A 20,158-nucleotide genomic window follows, 5' to 3' on the forward strand; every position below is an offset into this window, starting at 1 on the left:
AATGTAATAGACTAATAAAATGCGACGCGACCTAGCCTGTGTTTTTTTTCCTCAAAACGCAATTTTATAGGCTACAAGTAGTCTTCAGTTTCACATGGTTCTTCAGAAATCATTCTAATACGCTGATTTGTTATCAATGTTGGAAACAGTTGTGCTGCTTAATTATTATTATTTTTTCTTTGGAAACTGGACTTTTTTTGGAATCTTTTCTAACAGTATAAGTCTTTACTATCATTTGAAATCAATTTAACACATACTTGCTGAAAAAAAAAAATCTTTCATAAAAAAATAAAAAGAAAGAAAAAAAAATTACTGACCCCAAACCTTTGAAAGTTATTGTACGATTTTAAATAAATGCTGTTTTTTTTTTTTTTTTTTTAAGTTTTTATTCATCAAAGAATCCTGAAAAATCCTATCACAGGTTCCAAAAAATATTAAGCAGCACAACCGTTTCCATTTCACAGGCCCACAAACCACTTTCCTGGAACAACCTTTGATGCCAAAAGTATAAATATGAAATTTTGTATGGATTTTTTGTATTTTAAAAAAAATGTTTTTTATTATTGCATTGAGCATTTCAGCAACCATAATGTATTAGAGTATACCTGCAAAACGTTTTTGGCTTGTCCCATGACCTATAATAATTTTGGTAGGGGAACACACCTCAAAACAATTTAATACTCTAGCAATACAGATGCGTTGGTTAAAAAGAGGTAAGATTTAAGAATGTGCCAACATATGGACATAAAAGAAAGTAAGAGAGACATCACAAGAGAGTCCCAGAGAGAGTAAGCTTACCTTTTGTGTGTAAAATGCCTTGACCTCTGGCAGGATTGAATCAAAGTCTCCATTTATGTAGTCTGGGAGAAAACTTCATGGGAAGAGAGAGAGATACTGATGTGAGAGAGAGCGGGAGGAGAGGGTGATGGGTAAAAAGAGCACAATTTGTGCAGCCATCAGATCCTTTATTCATGTGAAATGAAGGTGCGTCTCTGACACGAGCCATGGAAAGCTTCAGTGACAGGACCCCACCAGAGCCATTCAACGCCTGCCAGTCACAGCACTATCTGTCCCCAGTCATGACAAAACCGACACAGACAGCCTCTTGACACAGTGAGGGGTTGAGAGAATTGATGCAGGCTGCGCCGTCACCATATACCTCACTCCAAACTCCTGCAACATAGATTTACGATATATATGGAGGCAATGACAAGATTTTCTTCGCTTAGATGGGCAGAGTATTCATTTTGAGAAAGGCAGATCATGTTGTGGCTTCTTTCGTTTTATTCCCTGAGAGCAGAAAAGGCAGCGTGGGTATCGGTAGGCATTAAAGCATAAAGACTTGATGTTACGATTTCACGCTCTGCTGGGCGGTGCATGTAGCCGCTGAATGAGCAGAGATGCGCCGCCGAGCTGGTTTAAGAGTAACACTGCAGCGGATTACAGGAGCGCTATCTTCATCTCACGGCTGAATCTGAGGCCCAATGAGGAGAACACCAGCGTGCAAATATAGCTGTTATAAACAGGTGGTGTGGGGAATAAAAGCCAATTCAATGGGGCTAAACTTACACTAAGTTTGCTAAGACAATCATCAATATTAGTAGCATTTGCATTTTACAATTCATTGTTCTCCTAGTACTTTTAAGCAACAATTATTTCGGAAAAAAGGAAATACAATTCTGCTGCCAAATGATGAAATCATTTCAATAACAAATTTCAGACAAATTTCTAAACAATTCAACATAAATGGAATCCAATTCTTTGACCAAATTATATGTTAAACAGCAATACTAAACATTTTTGCACTGTTTGAACTCTGTTTGATTCACTTTAAAAGGATTGACTGACAAGAGCAACAACTGGTTGCCCTATATTTTTTTTGATTCACTAAGGAGAACCAATTTGTAGAGTCAATCGTTCGGGAATCAGATTACATTGGTCACACTGTATGTTTTTTATTCACTTAAGAGAACAGGCTGAAAAAAGCCATTCATTCAGAAATTAGAGTACTGCTGAATGCATCTGATTCACTAAAAAGAAGAGTCGCTTTGCAGAGTCATTCGGAAATCGGACTACACTTGTTGCACAGACTGTATCTGTTTGTTTCACTAAAAAGAACTGACTCACAAGAGTCATTTGTTCAGGAATCAGAGTACACTGGTCGCCATGTATCTTTTTGATTCACTAAAAAAAACTCACTCACAAGAGTCATTCATCTGGGATTTGGAATTCATTGGTTGTGCAGTATCTGCTGGAGTCACCAAAAGGAACACACTCACAAGAGAAATTTGTTAAGGAATTAGACTAGAGCTGGATGCTTTTTTGTTTGTTTTTTGATTCACTAAAAAGATCTGACTCAGAAAAGTCATTTGTTTAGGATTTGAACTACACAGGTTGTACTGTATCTTTTTGATACTTAAAAAGAGGTGACTCACAAGAGTCATTCATCTGGGAATTGGCCTACACTGGTTGTGCAGTATCTGTTTGATTCACCAAAAAGAACACACTCACAAGAGTAATTTGTTCAGGAAATAGATTAGACTGGTTGCCTTTTTATTTGATTCACTACACTGTAAAAATAAAAAAGTTGAGCCAACTTAAAATTTTAAGGCAACCAGCTTCAGCAGATTTTTGAGTTTTCTCAACTTGTCCTTTTAAGTTTATACAACAAAAATGTGAGAATCTCCCACAAAAATGAGTTGAGCAAACTCAAAAATCTTCTGAAGCTGGTAAACATTTTTTTTTTTAAAGTTCGCTCAACTTGTTTGTTTTTTTTACAGTGTAAAAAGATCTGACTCCCAAGAGTCATTTGTTTAGTAATTGAACTACACTGGTTGTAATGTATCTGTTCGATTCCCTAAAAAGTACTGACTCACAAGAGTCATTAGTTTGGGAATCAGACTACACTGGTCACATCGTATGTTCATTTAAAATAGGTGGAAAAGAGCCATTAGTTCAGAAATCAGACTATACTGGTCATGTTCTATCTGATACACTAAAAAGTCGCTTTTTAGAGTCATTTATTTGGAAACTGGACTACACTGCTTGCACTGACAGTGTCTGTTTGATTCACTAAAAAGAACTGACTCACAAGAGTCTTTTGTTCGGGAAACAGAGTACATTGTTCACATACATTGGTCAGAGTAAAACATTTTTTAATCCATTTAAAAGAATGCACTGTTGTGCCGTCACTAAATAGCTCATGAAACTCTGTCAGAGTATTTTAGTACTGTATTCTGTCTGTAACAGTGGAAAAACGAACAACGAAAACCATTAATAGAACTGTGAAATGTAGATCCACAAGTGATTAAGCATATTATATCATGTTAAGATTAAACATCGTTATATACAACCCGAATTCCGGAAATGTTGGGACGTTTTTTAAATTTGAATAAAATGAAAACTAAAAGACTTTCAAATCACATGAGCCAATACTTTATTCACAATAGAACATAGAGAACTTTTACACTTTTCTCCACTAAATGAGCTCATTTCAAATTTGATGCCTGCTACAGGTCTCAAAAAAGTTGGCACGGGAGCAACAAAGGGCTGAAAAAGCAAGACATTTTGAAAAGATTCAGCTGGGAGAACATCTAGCAACTAATTAAGTTAATTGACATCAGGTCTGTAACATGATTAGCTATAAAAGGGATGTCTTAGAGAGGCAGAGTCTCTCAGAAGTAAAGATGGGCAGAGGCTCTCCAATCTATGAAAGAGTGCATAAAAAGATTGTGGAATACTTTAAAAACAACGTTCCTCAACATCAAATTGCAAAGGCTTTGCAAATCTCATCATCTACAGTGCATAACATCATCAAAAGATTCAGGGAACTGGAGAAATCTCTGTGCATAAGGGACAAAGCCGAAGACCTTTGTTGGATTCCTGTGGTCTTTTGCATTCTTGTTGGAAATCACAGATGCTGTGTCCTCCGGGCTAAAGAGGAGGGAGAACTTCTAGCGTGTTATCAGCGTTCAGTTCAAAAGCCAGCATCTCTGATGGTATAGGGGTGCATAAGTGCATACGGTATAGGCAGCTTGCATGTTTTGGAAGGCACTATGAATGCTGAAAGGTATATAAAGGTTTTAGAGCAACATATGCTCCCCTCCAGATGATGTCTATTTCAGGGAAGGCCTTGTGTATTTCAGCAGGACAATGCAAAACCACATACTGCAGCTATTACAACAGCATGGCTTCATAGTAGAGGAGTCCGGGTGCTGAATTGGCCTGCCTGCAGTCCAGATCTTTCACCTATAGAGAACATTTGGTGCATCATTAAACGAAAAACACATCAAAGATGACCACGAACTCTTCAGCAGCTGGAAACCTATATCAGGAAATAATTGGACCAAATTCCAACACAAAACTCCAGAAACTCATAACCTCGATGCCCAGACGTCTTCAAACTGTTTTGAAAAGAAGAGGAGATTCTACACCATGGTAAACATGCCCCCGTCCCAACTATTTTGAGACCTGTAGCAGGCATTAAATTTGAAATGAGCTCATTTTGTGCATAAAATTGTAAAATTTCTCAGTTTAAACATTTGTTATGTTATCTATGTTTTATTGTGAATAAAATATTGGCTCATGTGATTTGAAATTCTTTTAGTTTTCATTTTATTCAAATTTAAAAAAAGTCCCAACATTTCCGGAATTCGGGTTTTGCCATAATTTGCGCCCCTATGGATCATCTAAAACACTTCTGGCTTTGATCCAGGGTTCAATGTGTGAGAAAAAGCAATTCAAAGCAACAAATGGTTTTTAAGTTTCCCGTTGTGTCCTCTCCAACAGACTCCCAGTTAAACAGGAAACCATAAATAACCCTCAGCAGTGACAGTTCTGCGGCCACATTAAGGTGAAGCTAAATGAAACCTTTCCTTTTGACATTTTATCAGCAAAACAGCTCCTTCCCACCGTGGAGCTCAAATTGGAGGCAAAATACACCTCTTTTACATTCAAATTAAAGTGTCACTTAAAGTTAATCGTAATGCAGGGACTATACGTCGTTGGAAAAGAACTCGATTTAGACTGGCATGGAGAAAATCAGAATTAAGAATTGAAGTAATTCCAGAAGGTCAAGACCAAAGCCAATGGGAGAGCCGGAGACCAGACACCCTGTCGCATCAGATGCTTCATTCATTTTGTCACAGCCCAAAGAGGTAAGACAGACAGACGAGATCACAGTTATCGCTCCGGCTTTCTTGTTTTTTCCTTGTTACACACTCTAAAATAACATCAGTGAGAATGTGGGGAGGTGAAAATTGGGCTCCCAAGTGACATTCAAGAACAAAACTACAAGCAAATCCTTAAATGTCTTGTATTTTGATGCAGCCTCTCTTTGCTAATAAACGATGTGACTGTTCATCAACAGGGGAGCTTCATATTGGCTTCATTTTGCGCAGCACAAATTTCGCTCTATTTTTTTTTACGTCAATAAGCCCACTCAGGACTTAAATAACAGATCGCCTGCTTTATGCCTGGCAGTTTCACACACCCCTCAGAATATCAAGAGACCTCTTCAGCTGTTGCTTCATTACAGACAGTCTGGTGAAATCATAAAGCCGCCCCTCCTGAGTGGATCATCTGAACAGACGATCAGCTTTTGATTATGCCTCAGAGTTCATTTTCGACTCCTTCATAATCAGCAAAGGTCACACAAGTACTTCAGAATAACTACACCCGCACAACACACACCGAGCTGGAGTACTGTACATTACTGTGCGACAATAGATGACGTACTCTGCGTCCGAATATGCATACTTCACTTCCCTGCTACATATGCATAGTTGCGGTAATGATGTCACAAGTCCCTGATTATACAACCTTAACAACTGCGCATTTCATGTGGTTTTTAGAAACTTTTTAAGCATTATTACTTATTTCATATGTGGACAGACTAGCCAATCATTATAGAAATCATTTACACATAGAAGTCTTAAAGGAACATTAAAAAAACCACGATTTAACTATAAAACAGTTCTGTAGTTGTAAATTACAGCTGCAAAAAGCCTAAATTACTAACATTACAAGTGAACTATAAGAGGATAATAAAATGTTATAAAAGTGCACAGTATGGTTGCTTTTAGATATGGTGTGAAATAATAAACTACTGTCTGAAAAGACTTTACAGCTTTAACATTCACTGTATAAATTCATATTTTATGATGCAAATGCATCATTTGAAACCTGCTACTGTGATTTCATTAGGGTTCATTGTCAATGTAATAATATGTAGGTCTCTTAATAATATAGAAGTCTCTTACACCCAGACTGCATTTATTTGTTTTAAATGAATTTAATCATTTAAAATTGAACCATTTTCTATTCGAAAACAATTTAAAATGTAATTTATTCCTGTGATGGCTATTCTCATCAGGCATTAATCCAGTGTCACATAATCTTTCAGAAATCATTATAATATGCTCATTTCTGTTCAATGCTGAAAACAGTTGAGGTGCTTAATATTATCTGGTCAGTGCGATACATTTTTCAGATACTTTGATGAATTTAAAGTTGAAAACAACAGAAAAATGGTACAAAAAGAATCTTTTTAAGAATGTAACTGTCTTTACTGTTGCTTTTTATCAATTTAATGCATTATTGCTGAATAAAAGTATTAATTTATTTTAGAAAAAAAAAAAAATCTGACTGACCCCAAACTTTTGAATAGTAATATAATGTAATGTAATGTAATATAATATATGAAAGTTATGAAAGCCAAAGCAAGAAGCTCTCACTTGTCTCTCTCTCTCTGACAGTAGCAGTTTTATATACTAATCTAACAGTTAATAAGAATCTGAACATTGGAAGATTACCCAGAGAGCAATCAGTGTTGATAATCCAGGCAGTCTGAGACTAGAAACCTGTTCTATAATAATGGCCGATACCATCTGCAAATGGCAGAATAATGCATAGTATGTTTCATGAGCTCCAAGCAATAGCGTGTTCACTGCTTCAGTTCAAATAAAGCTGAGCTTTCTAAACTAATCAAAGTGCTGGGAAAGGTCAATGCGGTAATTACATTTAAGGCACTGTGAGATAATAACAGGATATGTCTTGATCTGGGCACCAGCTCCTCTGAAGATTTCTCTCCCTGTCAGCTCCTGTTTGCACAGGAAGATTAAAAATGAATAATCACTGTGGATGCATGTAATTAGGCAAGGCCAGAGGTCTGCCAGACATATGAAATGTGTTCCGGTCCTGCATCAAAAAGACTTCTGGGAATGTGCAGTCGCTGGTCTAAACCAATCAGCTTTTGCAAACAAATGACCATAAAACAACAACCAGATGCCACAATGTGCAGCCTGATTTGCAAGTATCATTAGATACACATTGTAGGTTTTGGTCAACTCAACAATTTTCAATTAAAGGGATAGTTCACACAAAAACTAAAAATCTGTCATCATTTATGCATGCTCATGTCAAGATAATGAAAGAAAACGAGGACTGGAATGATCAAGGTCTAAAATGACAAAGACGAATCGTAAAAGTACCACATTAGTGTTTCAAATGACTTATGTGCCACATTTCAAGTCTTCTGGTCATATGATATCTCTCGTGTGAGAAACAGATCACATTTTAAGTTGTTGTTCATTGATATTCCTCTATTCCAGTGAGTCGGTAACACTGGCGAATGATCATTGAGTCAGTGAGTTAAACTTGACAACTGAATCAGTTCTATTAATGGACAAATCACTGACCATGTTTTGTGAACCGGATCAACCGAAAAATATCTGAATCATTCAAACCAGTTTTATGGACTGGATCAACTGATTTGCTTAAGAATCATTCAGTTTTTGTGAACTAAATCAAGCAATTAATAGATCTAAATCATTGAACTGAATCAAAAAATCTGTTCAAAATATTCTAATTTTTCAGATCAGCGTTGAGAGATCAACTGATTAATTACAAACATCTGAATCAAGCAAACCACTTTTATAAACTATAGATAAAGAATAAAGCAATTAATTCAAAAGATTTGAATCATTTAGACCTTTTTTTTTTTTTTAATAAAATTGACCAAATCATTCAACAAATCTAAATTATTAAGACCAGTTTTGTGAACTGAATCAACCAATTCATTGAAAAGATTTGAATTATTTATATAGTTATGGAATAACATGAGGAAAAGTAGATAACAGAAATGTTATTTTGGCCTGGACAATCCCCTTTATTTCCTTAAAAACGTGAATTCCTTCATTTCATCTAAGGAGAACCATAAAAGCACTGCATCTGTTGATGATATTCATTTCCAAATATGGAATATTTTGCTTGTTGCTCAGACCCAATTAATTTCCAGCAAGTAGATATTCCCTAATGACACCGCATATGGCTAACTGTCTGGAGAAGGCTTCCATACTCTCTTCTGGCAGCTCTGAATGAAATCTACAGATGACAACAAAAGCATACAGAGTAAAGCAATGACAGGTACAAGAGAATTGATGGATGTGACATGGAACAGGGCCTGCTGTATGTGTGCATTCAAAAGATATTGTTTATTTTTTGGAACGTCCTTTGAGGTGTCTTTGGCAGTGCTGCTGCAAGCTGATAAGCTCAAAACAACAAGCTTCTGACGATCGCAGTCGAAACATACTTTACTAGCAGAGCGCTGAATGGATCATTAGCTCCCTACGAAGGCATTCTCACTCTCTTAAATATGCCTGCCGTCACAATAAACCAGCTGTTTTGAAGCAGCAGCTCAGTCTATTGTACGTGGTTTAATATATATCTATTTTATCTTCTCATTTGCTGTGTTTTCAATCCTATTTAAATCCATAAAATGTCATTTTACTGGCTCAAGCTTCTTAACAACAATATCATGCTTGTTCATTTCAGATTTAAAGAGTTTTCAGTAATTAAAGGATATTAACAATCATTGTGATGCCATAAAAAGACAGTGACGTTTCTTAAACAAAAATTTGCGGTAATCTGAAACAATGCGATTATGAAGATTATTAATGTACCATTTGATTTTGCACTGTAAAAAAAAAAAAATTGTTGAGCCAACTTAAAATTTTAAAGGCAACCCAGCTTCAGCAGATTTGTGAGTTTGCTCAACTTATTTTTGTGGGAGATTCTCAAATTTTTGTTGTATAAACTTAAAACGACAAGTTGAGAAAACTCACAAATCTGCTGAAGCTGGTTGCCTTAAAATTTTAAGTTTAAAGTTCCTAACGTTAATTAATTAAAGGGATGGTTCACCCAAAAAGAAGATATTTTAAAGAATGCTGGTAACAAAACCATGGAAGTCAATGGCTACCAGCGACTATTTGGTTACCAACATTCTTCAAAATATTTTCTTTTATGTTCTAGTAAAGAAAGAAACTCTTACAGGTTCAGAACAACTTAAGCGTGAGTAAATGATGGCATAATTTTAATTTGTGAATTTACAATACTAGTGAATAGGGCCAATCTGTAAACAATAAAATACTAAATGTTTCAAAAGTATAAATAACCCATATGCATATTAACGATTTTATTGTGAAAAAAACAAAAAAACACTAAGCGTTTTCTCTGTACAATACATTTTTTGTTCTCTGTGCAAACAACTTTGTTGCCAGGAAAACATAAAGCCAAATGCCAATAAAAACAACAATTATAAATCTCAAATATTTGTTTTCAAATCCCCAAAACTGGTCCCATTCACTACAGTAAATGTACATCGTAATCTCAATTTCTGCAAATTAAACAAGGGATAAGTGAAAATCATAATAATAATAATAATAATAATAATAATAATAATTATTATTATTATTTTTTCATCTACATTATACCACATGCTGTCAATTGAGCTTAAGTTGTATTAAACCTGGAATATTCCTTTAACAAAAGACAAACATTGTCACAAAATTCATGAGCTTTCCAAATGTAAATGCACTAAAAGTATCAAAATACTATATTAGCATATTAGTCTGTACAACTAATTTCAGTGTGTTCACCACACAAAGCTATCATATAGCTTCAGAAGCATACAAGTCATATGAACTGTGTTTAATAGTGTCTGGGTTTTTAAAAAAAAGGATTTGTAGGTGCCAAAATAACAACATAGGAATTTGGAATGCCATGAGGGTGAGTAAGTAATGACAGAATGTTCATTTTAAATGCACCAGTATGTGTTAAGCCCCATCACTCAGTTGTGATTTCGGTGCTTGGAGAGTCTGAGACTCAGCGTTATTTTTAGGTTGTAGAACAAAAAGCCACCCAAACAAAAGAAAACAATTGTAAACCGCTCTGGAGGGGAGAGAAGTACCCAATTTAGAGGCCTGGAGATGAATCTGGCCTGTCAGGCACTGACAAAAGGTGATGGATTAGGAGTTAAGTCCTCTGAAAGCACTCTGGCAAGCGGGATACTCCTGAGGCCTCCTACAAGTCCAGCCATTCTGAGAATGAACATGTGCAATGACACCAGAACCTTGACATCTCCCGATCCATCTCTGCCCTCCGAGTCAATCGTGATGGGAACCAAAATAAGGTTCTCACCTCTCGCGACGACCCTCCGTGAGCCGGTACAGATGATTGGCACCTCCGTCTGCACATGCGCGGATCTTGGCTGAAATGGCAGAAGAGAAACAGGATGTGCTTAGATGAATCCTTGATCGGCTTCATTACAACTCAGATCTCCACGTAAAGATGAGTGAAGAGATAAATATCATTGAAATCACATTATACGGCTATACGTTTGAAGCCATTTCAGAGCCCATCTCGGTAACTGCTGACATGCTGAAATGAAAACAAATAGATTATTCTAGATCATGGCCTGGCTGACAGTAATGGCTCCCTTGTGCCTTTTGCGAAAGCACTAATCATTTCAGGATGAAGGTCAGTCTGTCCTGTCAGGATCATCATCGATTCTGATAAGCATGGTGAGCCTTGTCATTTTCAAGGTAAGGCCAATGGGAAGTTAAATCCAGTTAAACAGGCCACTGGTTTTGACAAGGGATATGACAGTCAAATCTACATAATGAATCTTGATCAGCACTATGTGTAATACTACATGTGCTATATCATATAATGATGTCTTTAGGAATTCCACTTATTAAAAAAAAGATATGAAATTCTAAAACTTTCATATGTACACACACACACACATAAATTATATTATTAATACTGCAGTACATATATTTATATAAAAATAAATATTTATTTTTCAATATATATCATATTTAGTATTATTATAAAATAACAAATATTATATACAATTCAAATAGTAAATATAAAAACATAATAAACTTTATATGTATTAAATAAATAAAAAACAAATAAATAACTCCCTAAAATTATGGAAAAATAAAATGCATATATATTTATTCAGCAATAAATATGAGATTTTGTATTATATAATATATAATATACAGTATATGCATGAAATACAATGCATGAAAATGTGCATAAAGCATTATGGCAACATTTATAAAGTGCTATATAAACAGACTTCAAGTAAAGTGTTACTTGAGATTTGATTTCAGTTTTTTAATTCAGTGCAGGCTGACAAATCTGGGAAAGATATAGCGGCATATGCTCAGTTAGAAATGTACAAAAAATAACATCTAAAAGTGACATTAAAATGATAATCCCGCTGACTTTGAAGTTTAACATGAGCAGAAGTTCAGAGAAAGTGCTCCTGACTTTTTGTAGCTGATGAACTAAAGCACACAGATGTGGGATTCACTCTCTAGACAATAGCAAGAAGTAACAAAACAGGAATTTAAAACATTTTCACTGAATAAATGAGTTATTTTAAACCAGGTGCTGTGAGAGTGACGGCTTTTTTTCCTTTGAAGACTTTCCTTCCTCCATTTATCAAGTAGCTTGTTTATAAGCCTGCAATCCTATTATTTAAAACCACAAAAACCCAATGGTACCACATTTATAAACAAACAGAGGTGACTTTTATGTTTTATAATACATTCCGTGAAAAAGGGAGGGAATATTTTCACGGCTGCATGAAACAAAGATGATTTTCTGTTACGCTTATAAGAGTGAGGAATCGTCACAAAGATCATGTCAAGACGAACGTAATCTTGTCAGCACAGTTGGTTCATGGCCAAAGAATCAAGGGAAGAGAATTGCATCATATGCCTCATGAATAATGGAATGTGTTTGCAAGACACTGCTGCGATCCTAATGGACATGATGGCTTTAGGCTTACTGTTAAAAACAACTTTTTTAAGGTGAAAGTACGAGGAGGATCCAGGTAAACATTTTAAACAGTTAAACACCTGTACAGATTAATTATCACTACTTTTTCTCCGCTTGGTGACAGGAGGGGGTGGAAGCACCTGTAAATAACACAAGAACATTCACTTTCAATTTAAATGGCACCTTCAATGACTGAATGAGATTCTGCACTCTTGAAAATGTGTGATAATACACTTTGTGACTGCTTGCAAGGGTCATCTTGCTCTGGATGACATACAAGACTTGTTGCCTTTGCTGTCTGTTCTCCCACTGGTCTAGACTTCTAAACAATGTCTTAGACTCTACACTAACCTATATGGTGTTATTTATATGCAGTCTAAAAGCTATTCTGTGGTCAATGACTGATTGATGTCAATTACAGATCAATCAATCACATGAAAAAAAGCCAAATTAATGCTTCAAATCGACAGTTGACAACCCTTGAAAAATTTCAAACACATTCCATCCATCCATCCATCCATCCATCTATCCATCAGTCTATCTGTCGGTCTATCAATCCAGAGAAAAGCCCCTAAATGAATTTAAGGCAAATTCCTTCATAAATTTATGGTAACACTTTAGTATAGGGACCAATTTTCACTATTAAAGGGTTAGTTCACCCAAAAATGAAAATTAGCCTGTGTTTTACTCACCCTCGAAGCATCCTAGGTGTATGTGACTTTCTTCTTTCATACGAATCCAATCAGAATTATATTAAAAATTGTCCTGGCGCCTCCAAGCCTTACAATGGGGATAAGCGGGTGTTTGTTGTCAACAGTTCCGAAGATGTGAAATAAAGTGTGATCATCCGTAGTAAATATTAGGGGTGGGGGAAAAAAAAAAATCGACAGCATAGTATCGCGATCTTTTATTATACTATTTGGTAGAATAATAAAATCAATTTCTTTACAATCCACTAGATGTTGATGTTGAGTTTTTTTCTGGTGAGGTCAGCTGGGTCACCTTCAGCATGCAGTAAGTTAGTGAAATAAAAAAGATGGCGGCATCGAGGAAAGTTATCAGGAAAGCCCCTTCCGCATTTAAATTGGATGTAAGGCTATGTTTTATTTATTTTAAATTTAACAGTAATTTATTTTCAAATTGCCCCAATTGCTGAAGGGTCTGAACAACTTTCTTGTACACGTTCAAGTTACATTGTTCAAAATACCTGTAGTAGTGCATACCGGATTACCGGTTTAATTAAGGTGGACTACATTAGACTTTAATACATACAATTAATTAATAATTAATAGTTTGCCAAGTGCATACAACATTTATGACAGGTTTTCATGAAAGTGTTAGTCAGTTTGTCTGCTTGACAATCCCATTTTGGAAACATTCACATTGCAATATTGCTCCATTAAAGGACGGATTACCCAATTATAAAACATACTAAGAGAAAATCACAAAGAAAGCTCTGAAAATAAAAGACAAGCATGGATCCAAGATATAAATATGAATATTTCATTAGATGACTGGAATAAAATTTGTTTAAATGCACAAACTCTGAACTCTCGGTTGAGACTCTTACAATATAATTGGGTAATGAGAATTTATATAATCCCTGTAAGATTAAATAAATTTAACCCTAATATTCCTGATCTGTGTTTTAAATGTAATAAGCTTCAAGGTACATTTTTCCATTGTGTGTGGGAATGTGAGGAGGTGCAGAAGTTTTGGGTTGGGGTGACTCAATATGTTTCTCAAATTACTTCCTCTCCAATTCCTCTAAGTCCTGTATTATGTGTATTGAGTATGTATGAAGCTGATTGCTCTTTGTCCACTAAAGAAAGAAAGTTGGTGAATTTGTGTCTATTACAAGAAAGACGTTGTTCCATTGGACTATGGCTGAAAAACCTAATAACATGTTTGGCTCTTGAAAAACTTACATACAGTGGTGTGAAAAAGTGTTGGCCCCCTTCCTAATTTAAATTTTTTTTGCATGTTTGTCGCACTTTAATGTTTCAGATCATCAAACAAATTTAAATATTAATCAAAGATAACACAAGTAAACACAACATGCAGTTTTTAAATGAAGTTTTTTATTATGAAGGGAAAACAAAATCCAAACCCACATGGCCCTGTGTGAAAAAGTGCTTGCCCCCTCCTATTAAATCATGAAAGAACTGTGATTAACCACATTATTTTAGAAAGCTGAGTTAAATTTCACTAGCCAAACCCAGGCCTGATTACTGCCAGACCTGTTGAATCAAGAAATCACTTAAATAGAACCTGTCTGACAAAGTAAAGCATGTTTAAAGAGCAACACATCATTCCGCGATCTTAAGAAATTCATAAACAGCTCGTCTCACATTTGCCAAAAAATATCTTGATTATCCCCAAGACTTTTGGGCAAATATTCTGTGGACTGATGCAACTTTTTGGAAGGTGTGTGTCCCGTTACATCTGGCGTAAAACCAACACAGCATTTCATAAAAAGAACATCATACCAACAGTCAAACATGGTGGTGGTAGTATGATGGTCTGAGGCTGCTTTGCAGCTTCAGAACCTGGATGACTTGCCATAATTGATGGAACCATGAATTCTGCACTCTATCAGAAAATCCTGAAGGAGAATGTCTGGCCATCTGTTCGTGACCTCAAGCTGAAGCAAACTCGGGTTCTGCAGCAGGACAATGATCTAAAACACACCAGCAAGCCCACCTCTGAATGGCTGAAGAAAAACAAAATGAAGACTTTGGAGTGGCCTAGTCAAAGTCCTGACCTGAATCCTATTGAGATGCTGTGGCATGACCTTAAAAAGGCGGTTAATGCTCGAAAACCCTCCAATATGGCTGAATTACAACAATTCTGCAAAGAAGAGTGGGCCAAAATTCCTCCACAGCGCTGTAACAGACTCATTGCCAGTTATCGCAAACTCTTGATTGCAGTTGTTGCTGCTAAGGCTGGCCCAACCAGTTATTAGGTTTAGGGGGCAAGCACTTTTTCACACAGGGCCATGTGGGTTTGGATTTTGTTTTCCCTTCATAATAAAAAACTTCATTTAAAAACTGCATGTTGTGTTTACTTGTGTTATCTTTGATTAATATTTAAATTTGTTTGATGATCTGAAACATTAAAGTGTGAACATGCAAAAAAATAAAAAATCAGGAAGGGGGCCAACACTTTTTCACACTACTGTATGTAATAAGAAAGAAACCCTCTGAATTTTTTTATATCTGGGAGGTTTTTGGACTTTTTGGACTACTAAAAATGGAGATATTGAAGATGCTTTAGATGTCTGAAGTTATGGAATGTAAGTAATGTATGGTATTTGTTATTTGTTGTTTATCTATTTTTATTTTTTTTAACCTGTCTGGGGTAAGTTGTGGGGAAGGATGTTGTGTTTTTTGGAAAACTTTGTAAAAACTCAAAGATATGTTATACAAAAACAAACAAAAAAAATAAATACATTTTTAAATTGAACTGAGAAATGTTTCTTTTTAGTTAAAACAGATGTTGCCAAAGATTTCCTTTGGGGACATAATTTGAAGTTGGAAAAAGGTAATAAATCAAATATTGCAGAATATCGCAATATGTTTAAAATCGCAATAAAATTGTATCGTGACACAAGTATCGTGATAATATCGTATTGTGGGGCCTCTGGTGATTCCCACCCCTAATAAATATCCATATTTCAAACATAATAAACACTTTTTTCTCACTTCCGTTGACTGTCGTAGCCGTCCAGGCGGATGACGTAGGACGTAGGCGTCGTGCGCGTGCCTCTGAGAAATGCAGGAGCAAAGGAAACAAAGTTTCCTTACTTTAGCAAAGGAAAACCAGTCTCCTCTTGGCTTATCGAAATCCTCTGACAGGAGGCCTTTATTCACCCCCCGGAGCCGTATGAGGGACGTTTTATTATGGATACACGCACTTTATTTCACGTCTTCTGAACTGTTGTCAACAAACACCCGCTTATTCCCATTGTAAGGCTTAGAGGGGCCAGGACAATTTTTAATATAACTCCGATTGGATTCGTCTGTAAGAAGAAAGTCACATACACCTAGGTTGCTTCGGGGGTGAGTAAAACACAGGCTAATTTTCATTTTTGGGTGAACTAAGCCTTTAATAGTTACTTATTAGCATGCCTATTATTAACATATTGGCTGTTTCTTAGTGCTTATAAAACACATTCTGCATGACCACATTCTACATCCCTAATCCTACACAATACCTAAACTTAACAACTCCCTTACTAACTATTAATTAGTTAGTTATGAGCAGCAAATTAGGAGTTTATTGAGGCAAAATTCGTAGTTAATGGTTTGTTAATAACGAGAATTGAACCTTAAAATAAAATATGACCAAATTTATTTATTTATTTGCAAGAACTATAAAATATATTTTCATATTAAATTGCACGCACGCACACACACACACACACACACACACACACACACATTACATATTGGTTACCGCATTATTAATCAAACCATGGCAAAGACTGACACAGAAGAGAAATTGTTGAATAAGTCATTGTTTTTGTTGTCTTTGCACACAAACAGTATTCTCATTGCGTCGTAAAATTAAGGTTGAACCAAAAATGTCACATGGACTATTGTAACGACGTCCTTACTACCTTTCTGGGCCTAAAACAATGTAGTTCCCTTGCTTTCTATTCAGGGTCAAAAAGCTCTCAGATTTCATCAAAAATGTCTTAGTTTTTGTTCAGAAGATGAACGAAAGTGTTATGGGTTTGGAACAACATGAGGGTGAGTAATTAATGACAGAATTAAAATTTTTGGTTGAACTCTCCCTTTAAGACATTGTGATATGGCTCATTTATTAAAATAATCATTCCAAATTACTGTGTTAAATCAGTGCCTCGGGCAACAAGCTTAGTGTTTTTAAGATTATTTAAGAGTGGTTTGTTGTATAATTATCACTTTTTAAAATATTTATTCAAAAAGCAATAAAACACATTTTATAAGGTTCTTTACAATGGTGCAGTTGACGTCTGTCAGTAATGACCCAGATAGGATATACTTACAAAGACAAGTAAACCATACAATCATTTGCTCTTCAGTTCTATAATAATGTCTCATGATGATGCATCCAGGCCAGTCATTCATTAGTTCCCAGACAGCACAATTGGTCTGGCAAAGACATCATCATTTGTTCATAGGGTGATTACACTGGCATTTTCAAAGCAGTCTCGGGAGGTGAATCAAAGAAGCTTTTCTGTAAAGATCCCATCAAAGTAAACAGCGTGCTACATCTCTAACCGGAAAACAGGGCGTAATTCAGTGCAGCCGAGAACTCCAGCTAGGAGCAAGACTTAAAAGCACCGGGTTGAATGCAAATGACTCATTATTTCGACACCAGGCAAATATATTAATATGAAGACTTCAATAAAATGAAGACTTAACCACATGCAGAGCAGAATAGGCAATAGTATAACATCCATAGCCATGAATCTTGAGAATCGACAGCACTTAAACTGCCTTCAATTCTAAATGTGCTATGAATATCTAAACTGTGGGTTCAATTACAGCTGCAAGATCACGCAATCTGTTTTTCAAGACTTTGATTTTAAGGAGCATCACCTTTGGCTTTTGTTCATACTGTTAATGAACAACAAATCAGTGAGTCTTCCAATCAAAATGAACTGAATCTATAAAATGCTTTAACTACTGAAGTTTTAACTACTGAAAAGCTTTACAAGAGTTTGTGGTGGGTCCTCCAATAGTAAACCACCAAACATTCTCACTTGTGGTGAGGCAGCGTTACGACGGCCTGAGATGCTGGAGAGGGTAAATCATTTGTGAATGCTCTTTCACCGAAGCCCTGGTGCAGGACAGATAACCTTGTAAATAAACACTTCATAATCCACCAGTGGTGCTTCCTCTTCCTGTCATGAACTTTTGCTACTCTGCCGGTGTTTTATGGGGGACAAATATTGATGAGGCAGACTTTGCTGTCGCTGATTTAATGTCTTTTGGCAGTGGAAGTGAAGTGAAGCCTGTGCCCTCTGTAAATCAAAGAGGGACGAGTGGTCAACAAGCAAAATGGAAGGTTAGTTCACCTTTTAAGATGGTTTCTTTATCCTCAAAAGAGTTGAGAGTGAGAACGGGTGCAAAACTTTTCATTTAGGTCTACAGGAGGAAACGGGAAGTCTGGGTGGGATGTTTTTTTTTTTTTTTTAACTGCCAGTAAGCTATATTATTTGCTACTTGACGTCATTTGCAGGTGGTGTTATTTCCAACCTGATCTCATGGCAATTCGTACATATTTTACGAGGTGGCTAATTCGTACAAATTTGAATGACCTCATACGAATTCGTATGATTTTTGCTAAATCGTATGTATTTTACATGTTCCCCAATTCATATGAATGAGCTACTCCTAACCCTGCCCCCTAAACCTACCTGTCACTGGGGTCTAGAAAAATGATTTGTACGAGCGAGGTCACACAAATTCGTAAGAATTAGCTACCTCATAAAATACGTACGAATTGGTTTTGAGATAGCGTTGTTATTTGTCATCCTAGAGAGCATTTGATTTGACAAAAGTGTGGAGTACAAGATGAGTAATCAATATTTTTGCTATTTTTTTTTTTTCTTAAGTCTCTTATGATCACCAAGGCTACATTTATTCCTGTGATGGCAAAGCTGAATTTTCAGCATCATTACTCCAGTTTTCAGTGTCATATTATTTTTGAAGAAATCATTCTAATATGCTGATTTGCTCCTCAAGAAACATTTCTAATTATTATTAATTTTGTAAAAAGTTGTGCTGCTTAATATTTTTGTGGAAACGATGATAATTTTTTTCCAGGATTCTTCAATGAATAGAAAGAAAAAAGAACAGAATTAAAAAAAAGAGGAATCTTGTGTAACATTATAAATGTATTCACTGTCAAGTTACTGTCAATTTTCTTCTAAATGCTAAATGTTTAGTAGTAGCAGACAGACAGTCTCAATGATATCAGATATGGACTGAAAGCCACAAAACTTTAAATCACTATTAAGACCATGAAGCGACCCAAACCCACAATCCATCCACTGGCCTCAAAAAGAAATAAAGAAAAAAGCCCTGCCAAAACACTGCTATTGCTGTATTGTAAAACAAACTGTCAAACAAAAATGGCCCTTTCAAACTTTTCAACAAAGAGTGAGGGATAACTACTCCACACACCACAATATTTGGAAGAAAGGTTTCTGGACAGAAGAAAGAAATTGTATACTATAGTGTATCTGATTTCTCTGGCAATGTCAATTCTTCAATGCATCAAGCTTTTATCAAAGCAGGACATTTGAAGCATTTCCTTCAATAAATACCAATGAGAAAGGTGGAGAAGAGCAGCTTACAGGAGGTGATTATGGCTTCCACAAATACGATTTTGTTTTCAAATTCAATCTTTAAGACTGACTGTCCACTCTGTCATTTTGGAAGTAAAGAAATCAGTTTATGACAGTGCGGTTATTGTCAGATATGATGAATATCACTAGAATGTTGCCAAGAGACTTTTTCACACAACAACTAAGAGTGTAAGTGTGGATGTTTTGCCTCTGCTCATGTCCTTTTCCCACAATTCTGAACTAATAAGGTGCACAAGACAACGTAAGTGACATTTTACACACTACGGCATATCCAAAACTGCTGACTTGTACACTCATTCATATTCACTACAAAGTGAATGCCACATAGTTCGCTATATAATGAAAAAACGACTGAAAATGAGTGCATCTAGAAGACAGCTCAATAAAAATATAAACGTAAAAAAATCAGACAGACGCAGTGCAAAACATTTCGATTTAAATACGATTTATGTGGTTTTTGAATGGTTTGTAAAATTTGCAACTGTTCACACTTAAAAAGAAAATTGGAGTTGGACACGTAAAATAAACATTTTATACTGGAGGGAAAATTTGTGGTTTCACATACATTAGTGTTCAAAAACTGTTTGGTCAGTAAGATTTTATTTTTTTAAAGGAAATTAATACTTTTATTCAGCAAGGATGCATTAAATTGATCAAAAG

The 20,158-nt window shown here is 35.7% G+C and overlaps 1 protein-coding gene across 6 annotated transcripts in view; it reads right to left on the bottom strand.

The window, feature by feature from the left end:
* Window positions 1-20,158, bottom strand: part of tpk1 (thiamin pyrophosphokinase 1) — a 78,496-nt gene that overhangs the window by 47,034 nt on the left and 11,304 nt on the right. For 4 of the 6 annotated variants that reach the window (XM_058765062.1, XM_058765063.1, XM_058765064.1 and 1 more), the window contains exons 4-5: window positions 10,477-10,546; window positions 799-871 (exon numbers count right to left, since the gene is read on the bottom strand). In XM_058765062.1, coding sequence (XP_058621045.1) covers window positions 799-871; window positions 10,477-10,546 — 143 coding nt within the window. The remainder of the gene's footprint in view (window positions 1-798; window positions 872-10,476; window positions 10,547-20,158) is intronic. The other 2 variants (XM_058765066.1, XM_058765065.1) reach the window with 1 other exon arrangement.

Source organism: Onychostoma macrolepis, chromosome 24, assembly GCF_012432095.1.
Source record: "Onychostoma macrolepis isolate SWU-2019 chromosome 24, ASM1243209v1, whole genome shotgun sequence".
In the NCBI taxonomy this organism is placed as follows: Eukaryota; Metazoa; Chordata; class Actinopteri; order Cypriniformes; family Cyprinidae; genus Onychostoma; species Onychostoma macrolepis.